The following is a 19595-nucleotide window of genomic DNA, read 5'->3' on the forward strand; positions in this document are numbered from 1 at the left end:
TAAAAATTTTCGTGCTCGAATGGAGCTTTTCCTCAAGTAAAAAATGATGCGACATCGTCGTCGTTCTTCTTTATTATCTCAGCTTTGGACCATTCCATGCTCTTCCTAACATACACATGTATATATATATATTCGAGGTCCCCATTGATTTATTATATTGGTGTTTTATTTTGAGTTATTATCTAGTGAGCCAAATTTGAATTGAGACCATGTTCATTCCGGGTCTTATTATTGTTTGGTGTACTAATTTTATTTAGGGATTGGTATGATTCATTGACTAACTCGAAACATATGCAATTTCACCTATACAAATTCAGTAAAACATTCATGAAATTTGTCAAAAACAATGTGCGTGTGTTTTTTTTATTCTTGTATCTTGTCGGAGCTATTTTCATAATAATATCGTTTCTAAAGTTTAAATTTGCATTCTACTCTTAAAAGTACAATGTGACTTACCATTGCATTTTTTTTATAAACATGCTTCATAATTCCGGCATCAACTACTAGCAATCTTCAAATTGACCCTCAAAACCAAGTTGCTTTTATTTTTTGAATTATCAAATTAAGTAAAAAATTAAATCATTGAAAATATAAAATTTCAATTAAATTTAATTTTTCAAGGATTTATCAAACAAAACCTCAATCATACCTTTTATTATTTTGGTGCATAAATCCGTGCCCATTAGTAAATAATAAAATGACACTTTATTATTAAATTAAAAAATCATGGGGGATTTTTAAGTAAATATCAATAATTTTTAAATATAATTAAATATAAATAAATGGTAAAACCCTGACACCTAAACCCAACCAAACTGAAAATCCTAAATCTGATCGTTATAAAATAAAGTAGACACTACTTAATGTTTAAGTAGGAATGAACTATCTTCCACTCTCTCATCATTCTCATAAATTCCTTTAAAAAACTCATAAGCCATTGCTAGACTTAAAACGATTTGTTCATCACCATGCATTCCAAGAAAAAAACAATTGCAGATGTCTCAAGCTGGGCTAATATGATGGACGATCTTTTGACACACATTGCACGCTTGACTCGTTCCCCTCGACATCATATTCGTATGACCGCAGTCTGTCGTTCTTGGCGAGCTTCCCTCGCGGATCAAAAAATCAACTTCCCTGCAGTTTGTTTAATGCTACGAGAGGGTGGCAACTGTGACAATTATAATTTCTACAGTATGTGGGAAGAAATCTTCGATGAGCTCGATTTACCGGAGTTACGAGGAAGGAGATATTGGGGAAGTCCTTTTGGTTGGTTGGTATCACATGGCCTCAATTGCGAAATTCGACTGTTTAATCCATTCTCAAGAGCTACCTTTCCCCTTCCTAAAAATCACTCGCTTATAGAAAAACTAATATTATCTATAAATCCCGAAGAGCCGAACTCTAATTGTATAGTTTTTGCAATTTATTGGGGTTTTCTCGATCGTCGATACATTGCTTTTGCAAAGCCCGGTGATCTAGCATGGCGTACTCTGAGTTACGACGGCAACGATAATGATGATGGTTTTAAGTTTTTAATTGATGACGCCATTTATTTCAAGGGTAATTTCTATGGTTGTTTAAATACTGGTGAGATTGTTTTATTTGAAGACTTACATGGAGCTCATCCAAAAGCCGTGGAATTTGCCCCACAGCCTCCAAATTTTCATGGTGGTCGCACCTGTTATCTATTTGCTTTAGGTGAAAATCTCTGTATGACATGTCGCGATCCATGTGATGACGATGACGATTATGAATGCAATGGTTATACGATTTTCAAATTAGACATGGACACTAAGAGTTGGGAGAAGATTTATTCATTGGGGGATAGGTCTTTGTTCTTGGGAAATTGTTGCACTTTCACTGTTGCCGCCGCTGATTACCCTGGTTGCAAGCCTAATTGCATTTACTCCACGGAGGAATCTATTCACGTCGAAAGCATCGGCATCTATGAAGTAGAAAAAAATAGGGACAAAGATATAGGTTTGGAGCCTTTCCCCATGTCAAAACAAGTAGAACATCTCCTCCCTTCTTTATCTCCTCCGGTTTGGATCATTCCATACCCTCTTTAAGCTGGAGACATATTGATTTATTTAAGGTCAGTTTTTTTATTGTAATGAAATTCGAATTTCAATTTAATTGAAAAAAAATCGGATGAATAGATTGAAGATGTTGATAAGAATTCTTTTAGATCACAAATTCAAACCAATAGTTGATAATTTGAGAGAAATTCTGAGAAAGATATGAAAAAAACATCTTTATACCATGTGCAAACTTCTTGTATGGAAAGGAACAACCCAAATTTTAATGAAATTATATGTTTGATTTGACCCAAAAAATGTATATATAACGTACAAAATTCCCAAATTTCTTCTTATTTGGAGTATCCAAATAACCTGCATTACCATGTTTTGATGGTATTGAGTTTAATTATTAGTTGAGTTTGGATTTAAATAATATATTTGGGTATATTTAATTTATTTTGGGTTTCGCTTAAGTAATATATTTGAATATGGATTGGATTTAAATATATTTTAAAGCCGATTAATTCGATTACTTTGATTTTGATTTTTCAAAACTAAAAATGAATCAGTTAAGCCATTTTACCCAACTTTTGCAGTTGATCTAAAAGCGCAACTAAATAAATCGATCAGACAAAACTGAAACCCACCGGTGCGATTGGTTTAATCAGTTTGACCCGACTTTTGCAACCCTAAATATTGGAGAATGCATGGTTCATCAAGTCAAAACCATTATAGATGTTGTTGACATTATCAACGTGCATGCTTCCAAAATTGAACAGATTGGATGATAGTTAATACGGTGTTCATCCTCAATGCTTCCAAGACTATTAAATATTATATTAATAGAATATAACTAATATTATTTGATTGTTTTTTTTTAAACTTAAAATTAAGCATGAAATGTAATTAAATTATTTGATAAATATAAATTTCAAATTATAAAATAATTATTCAAAATTTTATAAAACAATCAAGCATTTCATCTTATTCTAAATAAAATCAAAATTTATACGTGAAGTCTTTATAAGCTAATAAAATAAAATAGAATTAATTGAAAATTTTATTGATTAAGTTATAAGTAACTCTTATCTACTTATAATTTTCTCACTTTTTATAAAAAATATTCTATCAAGTCGCTTTTATTTTTGAATTATCAAATTATGTAAAAGATTAAATCATCGAAAATATAAAATTTAAATTAATTTATCTTTTAAAGATTTATCAAACGAAGCCTCAATCATACTTATTTTTATAATAATATAAAGGAGACTATTGATGCAATGTTGGTGCATAAGTGTAATGCATCATCAGTGAATAATAATATGATATATCATAATTAAATTAAACAAAAAAAATGAAAAACTTGTAAATAAATATTAATAAATTTATTTAAATATAATTAAACATTAATAAGATAATTACTCAAACATTAATTGCTGCTCGTTAGCACTTAATGTTCAAGTAGGACTGAACCATCTTCCCCTCTCTCATCATCCTCATATTCCATTCAAAAACTCAAAAGCCATAGCTACACTTAAAACGATTTGTTCATCATCATGCTTTCCAAGGAAAAAACAATTGCAGATGTTCCAAGTTGGGCTAATATTTTAGATGATGTTTTGAGACGCATTGCAAGCTTGGCCGGTTCCCCTCGGCATCATATTCGTATGACCGCAGTCTGTCGTTCTTGGCGAGCTTCCCTCGCGGATCAAAAAATTAATTTCCCTGCAATTTGTTTAATGCTACAAGAGGATGACACCAGTGACAATCATAGTTTTTATAGTATGTTGGAAGAAATCTTCGATGAGCTCGATTTACCTGAGTTACGAGAATGGCGATGTTGGGGAAGTCCTTTTGGTTGGTTGGTAACACATGATCTCAATTTCGAAATTCGCTTGTTTAATCCATTCTCAAGAGCTAGCTTGCCCCTTCCTAAAAGTAGCTGGTGTATAGAAAAACTAATATTATCTATAAATCCCAAAGAGTCGAACTCTAATTGTATAGTTTTTGCAATTTATTGGGGTTTTCTCGATCGTGGACGCATTGGTTTTGCAAAGCCCGGTGATCTAGCATGGCGTACTCTGATTTACGATGATGATGATGATGGTGGTGGTTTTTTGTGGGATGACGCCATTTATTTCAAGTGTAATTTCTATGGTTGTTTAAATAGTGGTGAGATTTTTTTATTTGAAGACTTAAATGGAGCTCATCCAAAATCTGTGAAATTTGCCTCACGGCCTCCAAATTTTCATGGTGGTCGGACCTGTTATCTATTTGATTTAGATGGAAATCTCTGTATGACATGTCGCGATCCATTTGATGTCGATGACGGTAACGATGATGATGAAGACATTGGTTATACAATTAAATTTGTGATTTTCAAACTAGACATGGACACTAAGAGTTGGGAGAAGATTTATTCATTGGGGGATAGGTCTTTGTTCTTGGGAAATTGTTGCACCTTCACTGTTGCCGCCGCTGATTACCCTGGTTGCAAGCCTAATTGCATTTACTCCACGGACACATCTATTGACGTTGCAGACATCGGCATCTATGATGTAGAAAAAAATAGGGACAAAGATATTGGTCTGGAGCCTTTCCCCAAGTCAAAAACAGTGGAACAGCTCCTTTCTTTTGCTCCTCCGGTTTGGATCATTCCATACCCTCCTCTTTAAGATAGAGACACATTGATTTATTTAAGGTTAGTTTTTTTATTGTATTGAAATTCGAGATTTTATTTTTCTTTTAATTTCACATAGTTTTATCCTTTACTTTTTTTTAATTTATTTGAGTTGGTGTTAACTGTGAAGTGCTACGTGATGAGACAACTAGCTTCTGAAATTAACCATTTTACTCACTTTTCACAGTTAAATTTTAGCTGATTTGGCTATATGAAAAGATAATGAAAATCAATTATGCCAAAGCTGATTACCTTGAATTTTAGCTTCTTTTAATTGTATTGAAGTCCTTGTTAATAGACTGACACCAATATATTGGGTGATCTCATTTCAAAATTGCAATATGGTTTTGGTTGCTGGTCAGGTCTTTATGAGAATCATATATAAATTGGGTTCGATGTACGTATAAATATTATATAACAATCATTAATGATTACTTGTTAGCCAACCCTAATTACTTCTATTCCAAGTTTAATTAGGCACTGAACTAACTGCTCCACCTCCCTTTACGTGCTTCTTTGTGTTTCATCATCAAGCTTTCGATCAAGAAAAAAAAAATTGCAGTTGTCTGAGATTGGGTTAATATCAATAGTGATGTTTCTATAGTATATTGAACGAAATCTTCGATGTGCTCGATTTTTCAGAGATAAGAGGGTGGAAATATTGGGGAAGTCCTTTTGGTTGGTTGGTAGCATGTGGCTTGGATCTTAGAAATTCGATTTTCAAACTAGACATCCACACTAGGTATTGGGAGAATTTTTTTTGTTGTTGGGTGATCGTCTTTGTTCTTGGGAAATTGTTGTACTTTCACCGTTGCCACTGATGTTTATCCTGGTTGCAAGCCTAATTGCATTTACTTCTTGGATGACAATTTTTCGTGCTCAGATGCGGGCATCTATGATTGTCAAAATTTAGCATTAGATAAAATTTTCGTGCTCGAGTGGAGCTTTTCCTCAAGTAAAAAAAGATGCGACTTCGTCGTCGTTCTTCTCTATTATCTCAGCTTTGGACCATTCCATGCTCTTGCTAACATACATACATACATATAGATATTCGAGGTCCCATAGATTTATTATATTGGTGTTTTATTTTGAGTTTTTATTTGGTCAGCGAAATTCGAATTGAGAAAATTTTGATTCAGGGTTTTATTATTGTTTGGTGTTTTAATTTTATTTTTACAGTGTTTTCGTTTTTTTAGGGGTTGGTATGTTGTTGTTTCATCACTTGAAAAATACGCAATTTTTTGCCTATGCTTAATTCAATAAAATATTCATGAAATTTGCCAAAAATCATGTGTTTTTCGCTCTTGTATTTTGTTCGGAGCTATCCTCTTAATAATGTCATCTTCAAAATTTAAATTTACGTTCTATTTTTAAAAGTACAATATAACTTTACCATTATATGTTTTTTTTTAAATAAACATGCTTCATAATTCCGATATTAAACGATAACAATCTTCAGACCCTCAAACGATTTAGAAGCTAAAAGCACTGGCAAAAACTATGATCATTAGAAAAGAATTCGATTTTATAAGCTATAATTAACAGTTCAAATTAGTTTATGTTCTCTATTAAGATAATTTTTAATTTCATAATTTCTCTCTCTTTGTTTATTTCTTCTATTTTTTTTCTTATTCCTTTATAATGAATGACAACGCTAGTAATATCTGAAATTGGTCCACCCGATGTTGAAATGCTGGTAATTAATTGTATTTTCGAATTTCACCGCCTACTTGCTCAACCTGACAGGATAAAAAAAGTTATTTCATCGATCAAAATCAGTGTTTTCAAAACCAAACCTTATTAATCAGTTGGACCGAGAATCGATTGACTTGCGAACCAATACAAATCAATTGAACCGAGCTAAAACAACTGGTTGAACCAGATGAATTAATTGTCTCTATTTTAGGATTTTTTATTTTTATGATTTTTAATAAATTTTAAATATATAAATAAAATAATATTTTTAGTCTTTTTTGTTAAATAGAAAATTTTAATTTTTTAAAATAGACTTAAAAGTTTTAATAATTACAAAAGGTACCAACTTGGGAGAAAAATTAATTTAGGTAATACTTTTGATTAAAAAATGTTTAGGTATCAAAATAAAAATAATAATTTAGACATCGATTTATGGATTAAGCTTTTTTTAGAAAGACATAATGGTTTGACTAAGAGAGGTATCTAACTTAGAAAAAAATATTTTAAATCATAAATATTTAATAGTTTATCTGAATGGGAGGCAAAAATCCTCTGCCTCTTTCCCATGCACATTTTTGTGCTCTCATCTATAAATTTTGACACGTGTTTAAGTAATCTTCATACTTAACTTTTTAGGTTTATATATTTAAAGGTATTTAAACTTTACAATTTATACCTATTTGGTATCTAAACTTGAAACTTTAAACCTAATTTAGGTGTCTAATTAATATGGTTAAAATATAGTAGCGTGAAGTTGATGTGGCATTGATGACTAATAATATGGTGACATGTGATAGTTTCACATTTTAACACATGAAAAAAAGTAAAAATAAAAAAATTATTTTAAAATTTTTCACGTATTATCATATTATTGATCATTAGTATCACATCAACGTATTTTAATGATATTAATCGGGCACCTAAAGAAATACCAAATTAACTTACTGTTGTCAAGTTTAAGAGCCAAATAGCTTCCAAAAAAAATTCAACCTAACCTTTATATAAATTAACCCTAACAATTTTTTTTACTTTTAACAGCAGAGTTCTAGAACCTTAAACACGTGTCAAAAACGTATAGTTGAGAGCACAAATAGGGGTATGGTGAAGGGGTAGAGGACTTTTTTTTTAATATTGTCACGGTCAGTGGGACCTACTCCTTGAAATTTGACTTTAATCTAAGTGCATTTCAGGTCGGGAGTATTACACAGCTTTCTTTTGGTTAACTCCTTTTCGTCCACCAAATTTTGCCCCCAACATGACGATCTTGTTCTCGAAAGTTCTAACGAACACCGATGTAGAGAAAAGATTGGCGGTTCCCAACAATTCACTGAAGCATTTCGAGCTTGAAAATGGTAATTGCTCCAAATCTGTTGAAGTTAAAGATGAAAAGGGAAGCACATGGACTTTTCGTTGCTATGTTCGTAGCGACGGCGCCTACAAGAAACCTGTTTTATCCAGTGGTTGGCGTCAATTTGTCGTCAATAAAGGAGTTCATCAGGGAGATTTGATCACATTCTGTAAGGATGTTGAAGCAGAAGCTACGTATAAGATCATAGTTCAGAGAAAAATCAAGTTATTAGGCAAGGAGTTCTGGTGTAGTCCGGAACCAGAACAACCTACAGATGCAACAGCACAAGTTATTCAAGCCCCAGCAGACGCAACAGGAGAAGTTATTCAAAGCCTAGCAGTCCTGCCGGATGTTTAAAAGTATATGTTTGTTAGGTGTGGTGTGGGGTGTTGCTCGCATGGACCAGATTTCATGGTCAGCAGTTTATTTGTGATACATATCTTAGCACTCTGCGATGAATAAATTACTTCAATGGTACCTTTCTCAAAACAGATCTGTTATCCCCAAATTTTAAATTTACTTTTGTGCACAATTTGTTCAAAATGTGAGTCGATGTCTTTTCTTCATCTTTCTCCTTTCTGTAGCCTTATATGTGGGGTTCTATCTTTCCATCTTTTCATGTCCTATTACAGAGTTTTTCGTCTTCTTTTATTCGTTCTCATATTAGAAAATTGTCTGTGATTTTACTTCTTGAAGCATGGGATTGAATCATTGAAAGGGAGTGCCCAAGAAATTATTTCTGAGGCCAAAATGTGTACTTTCATGTTCTTTCGTGTTCGTTTTATTGTCTAAGATACAAATATTTTCTTTTGGTACTTTCATGTTCGTTTTATTGTCTAAGAAATTTATGGCTCCTACTTACAACCTTGTTGTCTTGCATATATTTAATTATTTTTGGAATTTAAAAACTGGTAGCAACAATTTTATCAGTCTAATTACTTAAATAAAAACTTTAAAAAAAATTTTAATGATCATTTTATAACTTTTTAAATGTTAAGTGACCAAAATGTAAAAATAGTAATAATTTAGTGACCTATAAGCAATAATTTCCTCCTGTAATAAGATAAACGTTTCACAATGGTGTCATAATTTAGCACGGCATTGAAAATTTGACCCAAAAAACATTAGGATGGCTTTGAATGCTTTGCAATTCTTCTTTTTTACTCAACCTCTACCAACTCTTGTCTTATTAGAGGAGAAAATTATGGGTAAACTACATCCAAAGCCACTAAAATATTATTAAGTTTATATTTTAGTCACTTAACTTAAAAAAGCTAGGTTGTTAAGTCTGGCTAGCGATCCAAGCAACGATTCGACGATCAATATGGTGGATCAGTACCCATCAACAATTAGAAGAACATACCTTAGATTCAAATCGATCTGATTAGAGAAGAAAGCTCTTTAGATTTTGATTTGCAGATTTGTGACATTCAAAACTGTTTCATGAAAAAATTTGAATTGTAGAACAGAAGGGGAAGGAGAACTTTCGATTGGTGAAGGTGGCACGAATAAAGAAGGCCACACTAACAACGTTTTAAAAGCCCAATAACTTAAATAAAAACTTTCGAATAATTTAGTGACCATTTTGTATTTTTTTTAAGTTAAGTGACCAAAACGTAAACTTATTAATAATTTAATCCTCTTATAATTTATATAATAATTTCCAACTCTAATAATACAAAAGTCAGTTTTAACAATGGTGGCATAATTTAGTGCGCCATTGAAAAATGGAGCCAAAAAAAATTAGAAGGGCTTTGAATGTGTTGCAATTATATTTTTTTTACTCAACCTCTACCAACTCTTGTCTTATTTGAAGGGGAAATTATGGGTAAACTGTAACTAAATTATTATTAATTTTATGTTTCGGTCACTTAATTTAGAAAAGGTTTGGTGATTAAGTTTTTTTTTTTTTAAGTTTGGCCAGTGAGCTTCAAAAGACAATTCGACAATTAGTACAATGAATCAATACCTATCAACAAGTAGAATAACATATCTTTGATCTAAGTTAATTTGATGGTCAATATCAGAGATTAGAGGAAAAACTGTTTAAATTTTAGTACGCAGATTTATAACATTCAAATATGTTTTATTAAAAAAAGTTTGAATTGTAAAAGAGAAGGGGAAGAAAAACTTTCAATTAGTGCAAGTGGTGCGAACAACAAACTTCATGCAACTTACTAATAGTTTAATTGTCATTTTTAAAGTTAAATAACCAAAATGTAAATTTGCTAATAGTTTAATGATCTTAAGTGAAATTTACCCAATAATTTCTCCTCTAATAACTCAAAAGGTGAACCGCATAGAGGTTGAAAAGTAAAAGTCGTAAGCAATAGTGGGATAATTAATTGGGCGTTGAAAAATTGCAATTCTTCTTTCTTACTCAACCTCTACAGTTGGCAGACTTTTGTCAAGAGGAGGAAATTATGGGTAAATTACACTTAATGTCACTAAACTATTACAAAGTTAACTTCAAACGGTATGATTGATTTGTATTCATCGATAAGTAGAATAACATACATTAAATCTAATTTGAATTGACAATCAATGTCAAAGGTGAAAGAAGAAAGTTGTTTAGATTTTGGTTCGTAAATTCCTAACTTTCAAAGTTATTTCATGGAAAAAAAATTGAACTATAAAAGAGAAGGGTACATAAAGCTTTCAATTAGTGCACGCAACGCAAATAGATAAGGATAAGCATAAACAATTTTAACAGTCCAGTAACTTAAATGAAAACTTTTAAATAGTTTAATGAACGCCGTTTTGTAAGTTTTTAAAGTTGAGTACTAAAACCGTAAACTTATTAATAATTTAGGGACATTGAGTGTAGTTTACTCAATAATTTCCTCCTCCAATAATAAAAAGTTAAAGTTTAATCAGCGGTGGCATAATTTAGTACGGAACTGAAAAATTGATCAAAATAAATTAATATGTTGCGATTCTTCATTTTTGCTCCACCTTATTAGAGGAGGAAATGATGGTAAACTACATCCAAATTCACTAAACTACTACTATGTTTAGGTTTTAGTCACTTGATTTAAAAAAGCTAGGCTACTAAGTTTTTTTTTTTTTAAAGTTTGACTAGCTAGCTCCAAGTGACAATTCGATGATCAATACGGTGGGTCTATACCCATCGACAAGTAGAAGAACATGCCTTAGAACCAAGTTGATCTGATGGAATTATTTGGATTTTGATTCACATATTCATGACGTTCAAAGTTTTTTCATGAAAAATATTTAAACTGTAGAAGAGAAGGGGAAGGTAAACTTTCGATTGGTGCAGGTGGTGCGAATAGAGAAGCCCATGCAACAACAATTTTAACAGCCCAATGACTTAAATGAAATGTTTTGAATAGTTTAGTGACCATTTTGTAACTTTTTAAAGTTGAAAGACCAAAATATAAACATACTAATAGTTTAGGCTCTATTTGTAGTTTATCCAATAATTCCTCTAATAAGACAAAAGTTGCTGAACTGTCGAGGTTGAAAAGTCAAAGTTGTGAGCAATAGCAGGAATTGAAAGATTGAATTAAAAAACAATAGATGGCATTGAAAATATGGTAATCCGTCTGTTTTACTCAACCGAGGAGGAAATCACGAGTAAACTACAACCAACGTCATTAATTTACTATTATGTTTACATTTTGGTCCTTCAAATTTAAGAAGTTATAAAATGATCATTGAATTATTCTAAAATTTTTATTTAAATCATTAGGCTATTAAGTTTTTTTCTTAAAATCTTATTAGCAAGTTTCAAGCATCGATTTGAAGATTAGTATAATGGATTGACAGCCATTGACAAGTAGAAGAATATACCTTAGATCTAAATTGATTTGACGGTCAATGTCTGAGATCAAAGAAGAAAGTTGTTTGAATTTTGGTTTGTAGATTTATGACGTTTCAAACTGTTTCAAGAAAAAAAATTAATTGTAGAAGAGAAGAGAATATAGAGCTTTTGATTGGTGTAGGTGATGCAAACAGACAAGGTCATGTAGCATCAATTTTGATAGTCCAGTGACTTAAAATGAAATCTTTTGAATAGTTCCATGATCATTTTGTGATTTCTTAAAATTAAATGATCAAAACATTAATTTACTAATAGTTTAATGACCTTAGATATATTTTACCCAATAATTCCTCCTCTAATTAGACAAACTTTCACCATGGAAGTTGAAAACAAGGGTGGCATGATGTAACACCCCATTGAAAAATTGAACCAAAAAAAGAAAATTCCGATGGCTTTGAATACTTTGCAATTCTTCTTTATTACTCAACCTCTACCAACTCTTGTCTTATTAGAGTAGGAAATTATGGGTAAACTACACTCAAGTAACTAAATTATTATTAAGTTTACATTTTGGTCACTTAACTTAAAAATTTGGGTTAAGTATTTTTTTTTAAAAACAAAAGTTTGAATATCGAGCTCCAAATGACAATTCAACGATCAGTACTATGGTGGATCAGAACCCATCGACAAGTAGAAGAACAAATCTTAGATCCAAGTCGATATGGCTATCAGTAGTGCAGATCATAGAAGAAAGTTGTTTAGATTTTGGTTCGTAAATTCGTGCAATTCAAAGTTATTTTATGAAAAACGTCTGAATTGTAGAAGAGAAAGGAAACGTGAACTTTCGATTGGTGCAAGCGGTGTGGACAGAGAAGGCCACACAATAAAAATTCTAATAGCCCAATAACTTAAATAAAAAATTTTGAATTGTTCAATGACTATTTTTAAAGTTGAGTAACCAAAATATAAATTTATTAATAGTTTAATAACCTTAAGTGCAATTTACCCAATAATTTCCTCCTCTAATAAGACAAAAGTCAAAGTTTTAACAATGGTGGCCTAATTTAGCACGCCATTGAAAATTGAGCCAAAAAAAATTAGGAGTTTTGAATATGTTGCAATTCTTCTTTTTTTACTCTAACGCTTACCAAGTCTTATCTTGTTAGAGGAGGAAATTATGAGTAAATTACATTCAAGTTCATTAAATTATTACTAAGTTTATGTTTTAGTCCTTTAACTTAAAAAAGCTAGGTTGTTAAGTTTTTTTTTTAAAGATTGGCTAGGTAGCTCCAAACGACGATTCGATGATCAGTACAGTGGATTAATACCCATCAACAAGTAGAACCTAAGGGTCAATGTCAAAGACTAGAGAAGAATGTTGTTCAGAATTTGGTTCATAGATTTGTGACGTTCAAAGTTGTTCCACAAAAAAAAAAAAAAACTAAACTGTAGAAGAGAAGGAGAATGAGAACTTTTGATTGTTGTAGGTGGTGTGAACAAAAAAAGCTATGCAATAAAATTTTAATGACATAACGACTTAAATGAAAGGTTTTGAATAGACCAATGATTATTTTGTAACCTTTTAAAGTTGAATGACCAAAACGTAAATTTACTAACAATTTAGTGACCTTATATGCAGTTTACCCAATAATTCCTCCTGAAATAAGTCTAGTCGGTGAACAGTAGAGGTTGAAAAATCAAAGTGGTGACCAATGGTGGAATAATTAATAGAGCATTGAAAATATTGCAATTCTTTTATACTAAACCTCTTTGATATTAGAGGAGGAAATTATGGGTAAATTACTCTTAAGGTCACTATATTATTATCAAGTTTACGCTTTGATCTTTTAATTTTAAAAAATTACAAAATATTACTGAATAGCTTATAAAAGAGAAGGGGAAGGTAAACTTTCGATTGGTGCAGGTGGTGTGAATAGAGAAGGCCATGCAATAACAATTTTAACAGCCCAATGACTTAAATGAAAAGTTTTGAATAGTTTAGTGACCATTTTGTAACTTTTTATAGTTGAAAGACCAAAATATAAACTTACTAATAGTTTAGATTCTAGATGCAATTTATCTAATAATTCCTCCCCTAATAAGACAAAAGTTGCTGAACTGTCGAGGTTGAAAGTCAAAGTTGTGAGCAATAGGTAGAATTGAAAGATTGAATAAAAAACAATAGTAGCGCATTGAAAATATCGCAATCCTTCTGTTTTACTCAACCGAGGAGGAAATCATGGGTAAACTATAACCAATGTCACTAAACTACTATTAAGTTTATATTTTGGTCATTTAATTTTAAAAAATTATAAAATAGTCATTGAGTTATTCAAAAGTTTTTATTGAAGCCATTGGACTAATAATTTTAAAAAAAAAAATCTTACTAGCAAGTTTCAAGAGTCGATTCGCGATTAGTACAATGGATTAGTAGCCATTGACAAGTAGAAAAATATACTGTAGATTTAAGTTGATCTGACGGTCAGTGTTGGAGATAAAAGAAAAAAACTATTTGAATTTTGATTCGTAGATTTATGATGTTCAAAGCTGTTTCAAAAAAAAATTGAATTGTAGAAGAGAATGGAATAGAAAGCTTTCGATTGGTGCAGGCATGCAAACAAACAATGCCATGTAGCATCAATTTTGATAGTCTAGTGACTTAAATTAAATATTTCAAATAGTTCAGTAATCATTTTGTGACTTTTTAAAATTAAGTGATCAAAACATAAATTTACTAATAGTTTGATGACCTTAGATGTGTTTTACCCAATAATTCCTCCTCTAATTTGACAAACGTTCACCGTGGAAGTTGAAAACATTGGTGGCATGATGTAGCAAGCATTGAAAAACTGAACCACAAAAAAAAAAAAAAAGGATGGCTTTGAATACTTTGCTCAACCAACTCTTGTCTCAGAGGAGGAAATTATGGGTGAACTACATTCAAGTGACTAAACTATTATTTAGTTTACATTTTAGTCACTTAAATTAAAAAATTGGGCTGTTAAGTTTTTTTTTTAATAAAAGTCTAGTTAGCGAGCTCTAAATGACGATTCAACGATCAGTATGGTGGATCGAAACCCATCGAAAAGTAGAAGAATAAACTTTAGATCCAATTCGATTTAGCTATCAGTAGCACAAATCAAAGAAGAAAATTGTTTGAATTTTGGTTCGCAGATTTGTAATATTCAAAGTTGTTTTATGGAAAACATCTTAACTGTAGAAGATAAGGGAAAGATGAACTTTCCATTGGAGTAGCTGATGTGGATAGAGAAGGCCACGCAACAAAAAATTTAACAGTTGAATAACTTAAATGAAAAATTTTGAATTGTTAAATGGTCATTTTTAAAGTTGAGTGACTAAAATATAAATTTACTAATAATTTAATGACCTTAAGTGCAGTTTCCCAATAACTCCTCCTCTAATAATTCAAAAAGTTGAAAGATAGAAGTCGTAAATTTCAAACAAGATAGAAGTCGTAAGCAATGGTGGGATAATTTACTGGGCGTTGAAAATATTGCAATTCTTCTTTCTTACTCAACCTCTACCGTTGGCATACATTTGTCTAGAGGAGGAAATTATGGGTAAATTACACCCAAAGTCACTTAACTATTACAGAGTTAGTTTTAAGTGACAATTTGAAGATCGGTATAATTAATTAGTACCCATTGAGAAGTATAAGAACATACCTTAGATCCAAGTCGATTTGACGATCAGTGTCGAAGGTTAGAGAAGAAAATTGTTTGGATTTTGGTTTGTAGATTCGTGATATTCAAAGATGTTTCATGAAAACAAATAAACAAAGAAAAGGAGACAGATCGCCTTTAATTAGTTTAGGGAGCAAACAAATAAGGACATGCAACAACAATTTTAACAATCTAGTGACTTAGATGAAAACTTTCAAATAATTCAATGATCCCATTTTGTAACTTTTTTAAGTTGAGTGACTAAATCGTAAACTTACTAATAATTTAATGATATTGAATGTTGTTTATCCAATAATTTCCTACTCTAATAATACAAAAGTCAAAGTTTTAACAATGGTGACCTAATTTAGCACGCCATTGAAAAATTGAGCCAAAAAAAAGAAAGAGCTTTGAATATGTTGCAATTCCTTTTTTTACTCAACGCCTACCAACTCTTATCTTATTAGAGGAGGAAATTATGAGTAAATTACATTCAAGTTCATTGAATTATTACTAAATTTATGTTTTAGTCCGTTAACTTAAAAAAGCTAGGTTGTTAAGTTTTTTTTTTTAAAAAAGATTGGCTAGGTAGCTCTAAACGACGATTTGATCATTAGTATAGTGGATTAGTACCCATCAACAAGTAGAACATATCTTAGATCTAAGGGCCAATGTCAAAGACTAGAGAAGAAAGTTGTCCGGAATTTGGTTCATAGATTTGTGATGTTCAAAGTTGTTTCATAAAAGAAAAAAACTAAACTGTAGAAGAGAAAGAGAAAGAGAATGAGAACTTTCGATTATTGTAGATGGTGTGAACAAAGAAGGCCATGCAACAACAATTTTAATAACATATAATGACTTAAATGAAAGGTTTTTAATAGACCAATGATCATTTTGTAACTTTTTAGAGTTGAATGACCAAAACATAAATTTACTAACAATTTAGTGACTTATATGTGGTTTCCTCCTGAAATAAGTCGAGCAGGTGAACCTTAGAGGTTGAAAAATCAAAGTGGTGATCAATGGTGGAATAATTAATAGAGCATTGAAAATATTGCAATTCTTTTATACCAAACCTCTTTGATATCAGAGGAGGAAATTATGGGTAAATTACTGTCAAGTCACTATATTATTATCAGGTTTACACTTTAATCTCTTAATTTTAAAAAATTACAAAATGATGGCTGAATAGCTTATAAAAGCAGCCATCTTTGACTCCACCAAATTTCACAAATCAAAGAGAGAGAAAGGATAGTTCTTCAATAAGGTTAAGCTCTTTTCACTTCCCCTTTTCATTCTCACCAGGGTTTGTTATTCTTTTGAGTTTTAACTTGAAATATTGACCAAGATTGTATTGCTTATCTCAGGAATACCAGTAACAGCGGCATGGCCAACCATAAGCTTACGAGTTTCAGCTTTCTGATGGCTGTACTCCTCGCTCTCTTGAACCTCAAATTCCAACCCCAACCTAACATTGAATCTCCGTTTGAGACCCAAAGTGTGATCATGGAAATATTTGTGGTCTGTATCCTTGTGTTCGCCATAACTTTGTGCACTCCATACTTCCCCGAAGTTATCGATGACATCAACCTCCTAGCCGGAAGTCTTGCCGCGGTTTTACTTACGTTTACCCTTTTCCCCGGTCTAGGTTGGGTCTTTCTTCTCATTTGGGCCACTTTCTTTGTTAAGCTAATATACCGTGCAATTCGAAAGTTTTGTCAACTATACCATGCAACGTCATCTACGTCCGATTTATTCAATCGGGTACTGCTCGGTCGTCGCCACGCCCACCATAATGAGGAAAGGTTGTACTTGATTAGCTCTATTATCTCTTCATGCGTGTCTATATTATTTCTTTAGCTGAGTTGGAACAAGAAGTTAAATTATCATCAACTTAGTGAGGAAAGATCTAAAAATTATTCTTTTTTGGGAAATTATTTGGTACACATTTAGTGAAAATTTTAAACTCTACAAGAAAGGTCAGGAGATTAACAAGTGCCCTATAAGGTATAATAAAATATTAAAAAAAAGGTAAACTTCTAGTATATCAAATATTCACTCTTCTTTTAATAACAAATAGTATTACTTTAAAAGTGTTTTTATCATTTTATACCCAAAATAAATTCAAACAACAAAACTTAAACTTTGCCAATACTCTTATTGATTTTTTATATTAATTTTTTAATGACTTACAACAAAAGTGATACATGGCTCATTTAAGGTATTAGTACTTGTATATTGCTTGTGGGATTAAAATATTCTCCTTGCAGTGTGCAAAATCCGAAAAGTAATTGTTTGGTATATAAATAGTGAAAATTTTTAACCTTACAAGTAAGATTGAGATTTTATCACATATCTTATTTATTTAATTTTTTAGATACAATTTAAGGACACATGGCAAAATCTCAACCCCATTTGTGGAGTTAAAAATTTTCACTACCAATGTACTAAATACTAATTTGACTAGTTGATTGAGTCTTAGCTCAATTGGCATGGGCGTTGTTGCCAATATAGGAGGACGTGGGTTCGAGTGCGTTGAAACACATTATCCTCCTATTTATGGGTTAAAGAGATGCTATGGATAGTTTTAAGTATTAATTATTACGAGTTGAAAGAAACAATTATGCATTAATTATTGAATTGAATACCGGGATATAATGTATTTAATCCTTTTTAAGGAATGTTTGTTGAGCACAAATAACATATGTTTTTTTTTCCTCGAGTGTAGCAATGGTAGGACAACCAACAACAATTGGCATGCTAGTTTGGCCTTTGCAGTAGGAGTATTCCTGGCTCTCATGCCAGTGAAGTATCAGTCCACGGCACCATTTGAGACCCACAATGCGCTCATGTTGATAGTTATCATCATCACACTTGTTTACGCTGCAGCTTGGCAAGTCGAACATCATCTTCAAACCAGCAACAATAACTCATCAATTCACCGTATCATAGTTACCAAAATCAGTCTCCTTAGCGGAAGCCTTGTCGCCGTTGTACTGGTATTGGTTATTGTCCCGGCAATTGGGTGGTTCATTCTTCTCGTTTGGACCCTCTTCCTTCTGAAGCAAATATACGAGGCATGCCAAATGCTCCACCGGCTCTACCAGTCAATTTCATTGGTTTCGTATGTGTTCAATGAAGTAGTTGGTCCCCGTGGTCATCTAAGCCAAGGAAGAAATGGATTGGTAGCTTAAAGTTAGTAGTGTAATAACATGGAAAAATTATTTATTATATTTGTATTATAATAGTTAGGCATAAAATAAAAAATATATAGTTAGTATAAATTTAAACTTGAAATTAAAAATACGAGTAAAAACTCTTGTAAAAAATAAGATCTCTTGAAAATAGGTAAAAATTTCCTTCTCCTTTCTAATTACAAGTCATGTGAGTAGTTAAAAATAACCGATTGAAATTAGTTTATTGCTAACTCATATACTAAAACATAGTGAAAAATAATACTCCTACCCAATGGCAAAGCTAGAAATTTTTTTTTTGGGGAATTAAATTGTATCTTTTGACGATAGTAAAATGTAATTTCACAATTTTAATAGACTATATCTTTAAAATTTTTAAAGGATTAAATTAAAATTTATCATTTTTAGGGGCCAAAGTGTAAATTTATCATTACTAATTTAAAATTTTATAAATTATAAATAATCTAAATGACAAATTTTCTATTTTAAGGGAGACTAAGCCCCTACCAAGCCTTGACTCCGCCACTGATATATAAATAATCCTATTCAATGCTGTCAAAGGTTCTCAACATAACAAAAAAAACATTATTTAGCATATAATAAACGAGTTTTTGGACAGTGAAACTTATAACGAAATCCACATCAATTCAATGCTCTCAAGGTCTTTCGTGGAGTACTGTTGAGGTCATCAAAGCCTCTCTATGTTGGGCAAAGCAGTAACTTTCGGTGTCAGATTCGCAAGGCATTAAATTTTCAAGATCGGATTTAGTTCCGTTTTCTTCGGATGGTTGGGTCTATTCGAATACAGATGGTTCGGTTAAATCTGTGGATATGATTGCCGCGGCTGGAGGGCTTTTGGAAGATCATTTTAATGGGAATTGGATTGTTGGTTTCACAAGGTATTTGGGTAATTGTAAAGTTATTGATTCAGAATTATGGGGCATCTTCAATGGGTTGCAAATTACTCTTGATCATGGTTATCGGAAAGTCCTCATTTGGACAGATAATCTTGAAGCTGTTAACCTTATTCATGCAGGAGTTCGTAATGGTTCTAATTCTGCCTTAGTTAGGAGAATAACATCAAATATATTTGTTTTATGTTCTTATAGTAACAAAACTTGAGGAATGTCTTAATTGATTTTTGGGCTATTTCAATTGTAGAATTACAAATTTAATTATAGTAAAAA

General features: G+C 31.6%; 4 protein-coding genes across 4 annotated transcripts; all 4 read left to right on the forward strand.

The window, feature by feature from the left end:
• Positions 1 to 968: 968 nt before the first annotated feature.
• On the forward strand, positions 969 to 2072 carry LOC105775739 (F-box protein At3g56470). Its single transcript, XM_012598209.1, has one exon. The coding sequence runs from the start codon at positions 969 to 971 to the stop codon at positions 2070 to 2072; it is 1104 nt and encodes a 367-aa protein (XP_012453663.1).
• A 1508-nt stretch (positions 2073 to 3580) lies between these two features.
• Positions 3581 to 4699, forward strand: LOC105776401 (F-box protein At2g26160). Its single transcript, XM_052622580.1, has one exon. The coding sequence runs from the start codon at positions 3581 to 3583 to the stop codon at positions 4697 to 4699; it is 1119 nt and encodes a 372-aa protein (XP_052478540.1).
• A 2955-nt stretch (positions 4700 to 7654) lies between these two features.
• LOC105775740 (B3 domain-containing transcription factor NGA2) lies at positions 7655 to 8104 on the forward strand. The gene has a single exon (XM_012598210.1). The coding sequence runs from the start codon at positions 7655 to 7657 to the stop codon at positions 8102 to 8104; it is 450 nt and encodes a 149-aa protein (XP_012453664.1).
• Positions 8105 to 16600: 8496 nt separating this feature from the next.
• On the forward strand, positions 16601 to 18430 carry LOC128033651 (uncharacterized). Its single transcript, XM_052621585.1, has 2 exons — positions 16601 to 17019; positions 17943 to 18430. Exons 1-2 carry the CDS (start codon positions 16601 to 16603, stop codon positions 18406 to 18408), a joined length of 885 nt encoding a protein of 294 aa, XP_052477545.1. The 3' UTR covers positions 18409 to 18430.
• Positions 18431 to 19595: the final 1165 nt, after the last annotated feature.

Source organism: Gossypium raimondii, chromosome 10, assembly GCF_025698545.1.
Source record: "Gossypium raimondii isolate GPD5lz chromosome 10, ASM2569854v1, whole genome shotgun sequence".
Taxonomy (NCBI): Eukaryota; Viridiplantae; Streptophyta; class Magnoliopsida; order Malvales; family Malvaceae; genus Gossypium; species Gossypium raimondii.

Coding starts and splice junctions, on each gene's coding strand:
- LOC105775739 (XM_012598209.1), top strand. CDS start 969: ATGCATTCCAAGAAAAAAACAATTGCAGATGTCTCAAGCTGGGCTAAT.
- LOC105776401 (XM_052622580.1), top strand. CDS start 3,581: ATGCTTTCCAAGGAAAAAACAATTGCAGATGTTCCAAGTTGGGCTAAT.
- LOC105775740 (XM_012598210.1), top strand. CDS start 7,655: ATGACGATCTTGTTCTCGAAAGTTCTAACGAACACCGATGTAGAGAAA.
- LOC128033651 (XM_052621585.1), top strand. CDS start 16,601: ATGGCCAACCATAAGCTTACGAGTTTCAGCTTTCTGATGGCTGTACTC. Junction 17,020..17,942: donor GCCCACCATAATGAGGAAAG/GTTGTACTTGAT, acceptor CCTCGAGTGTAG/CAATGGTAGGACAACCAACA.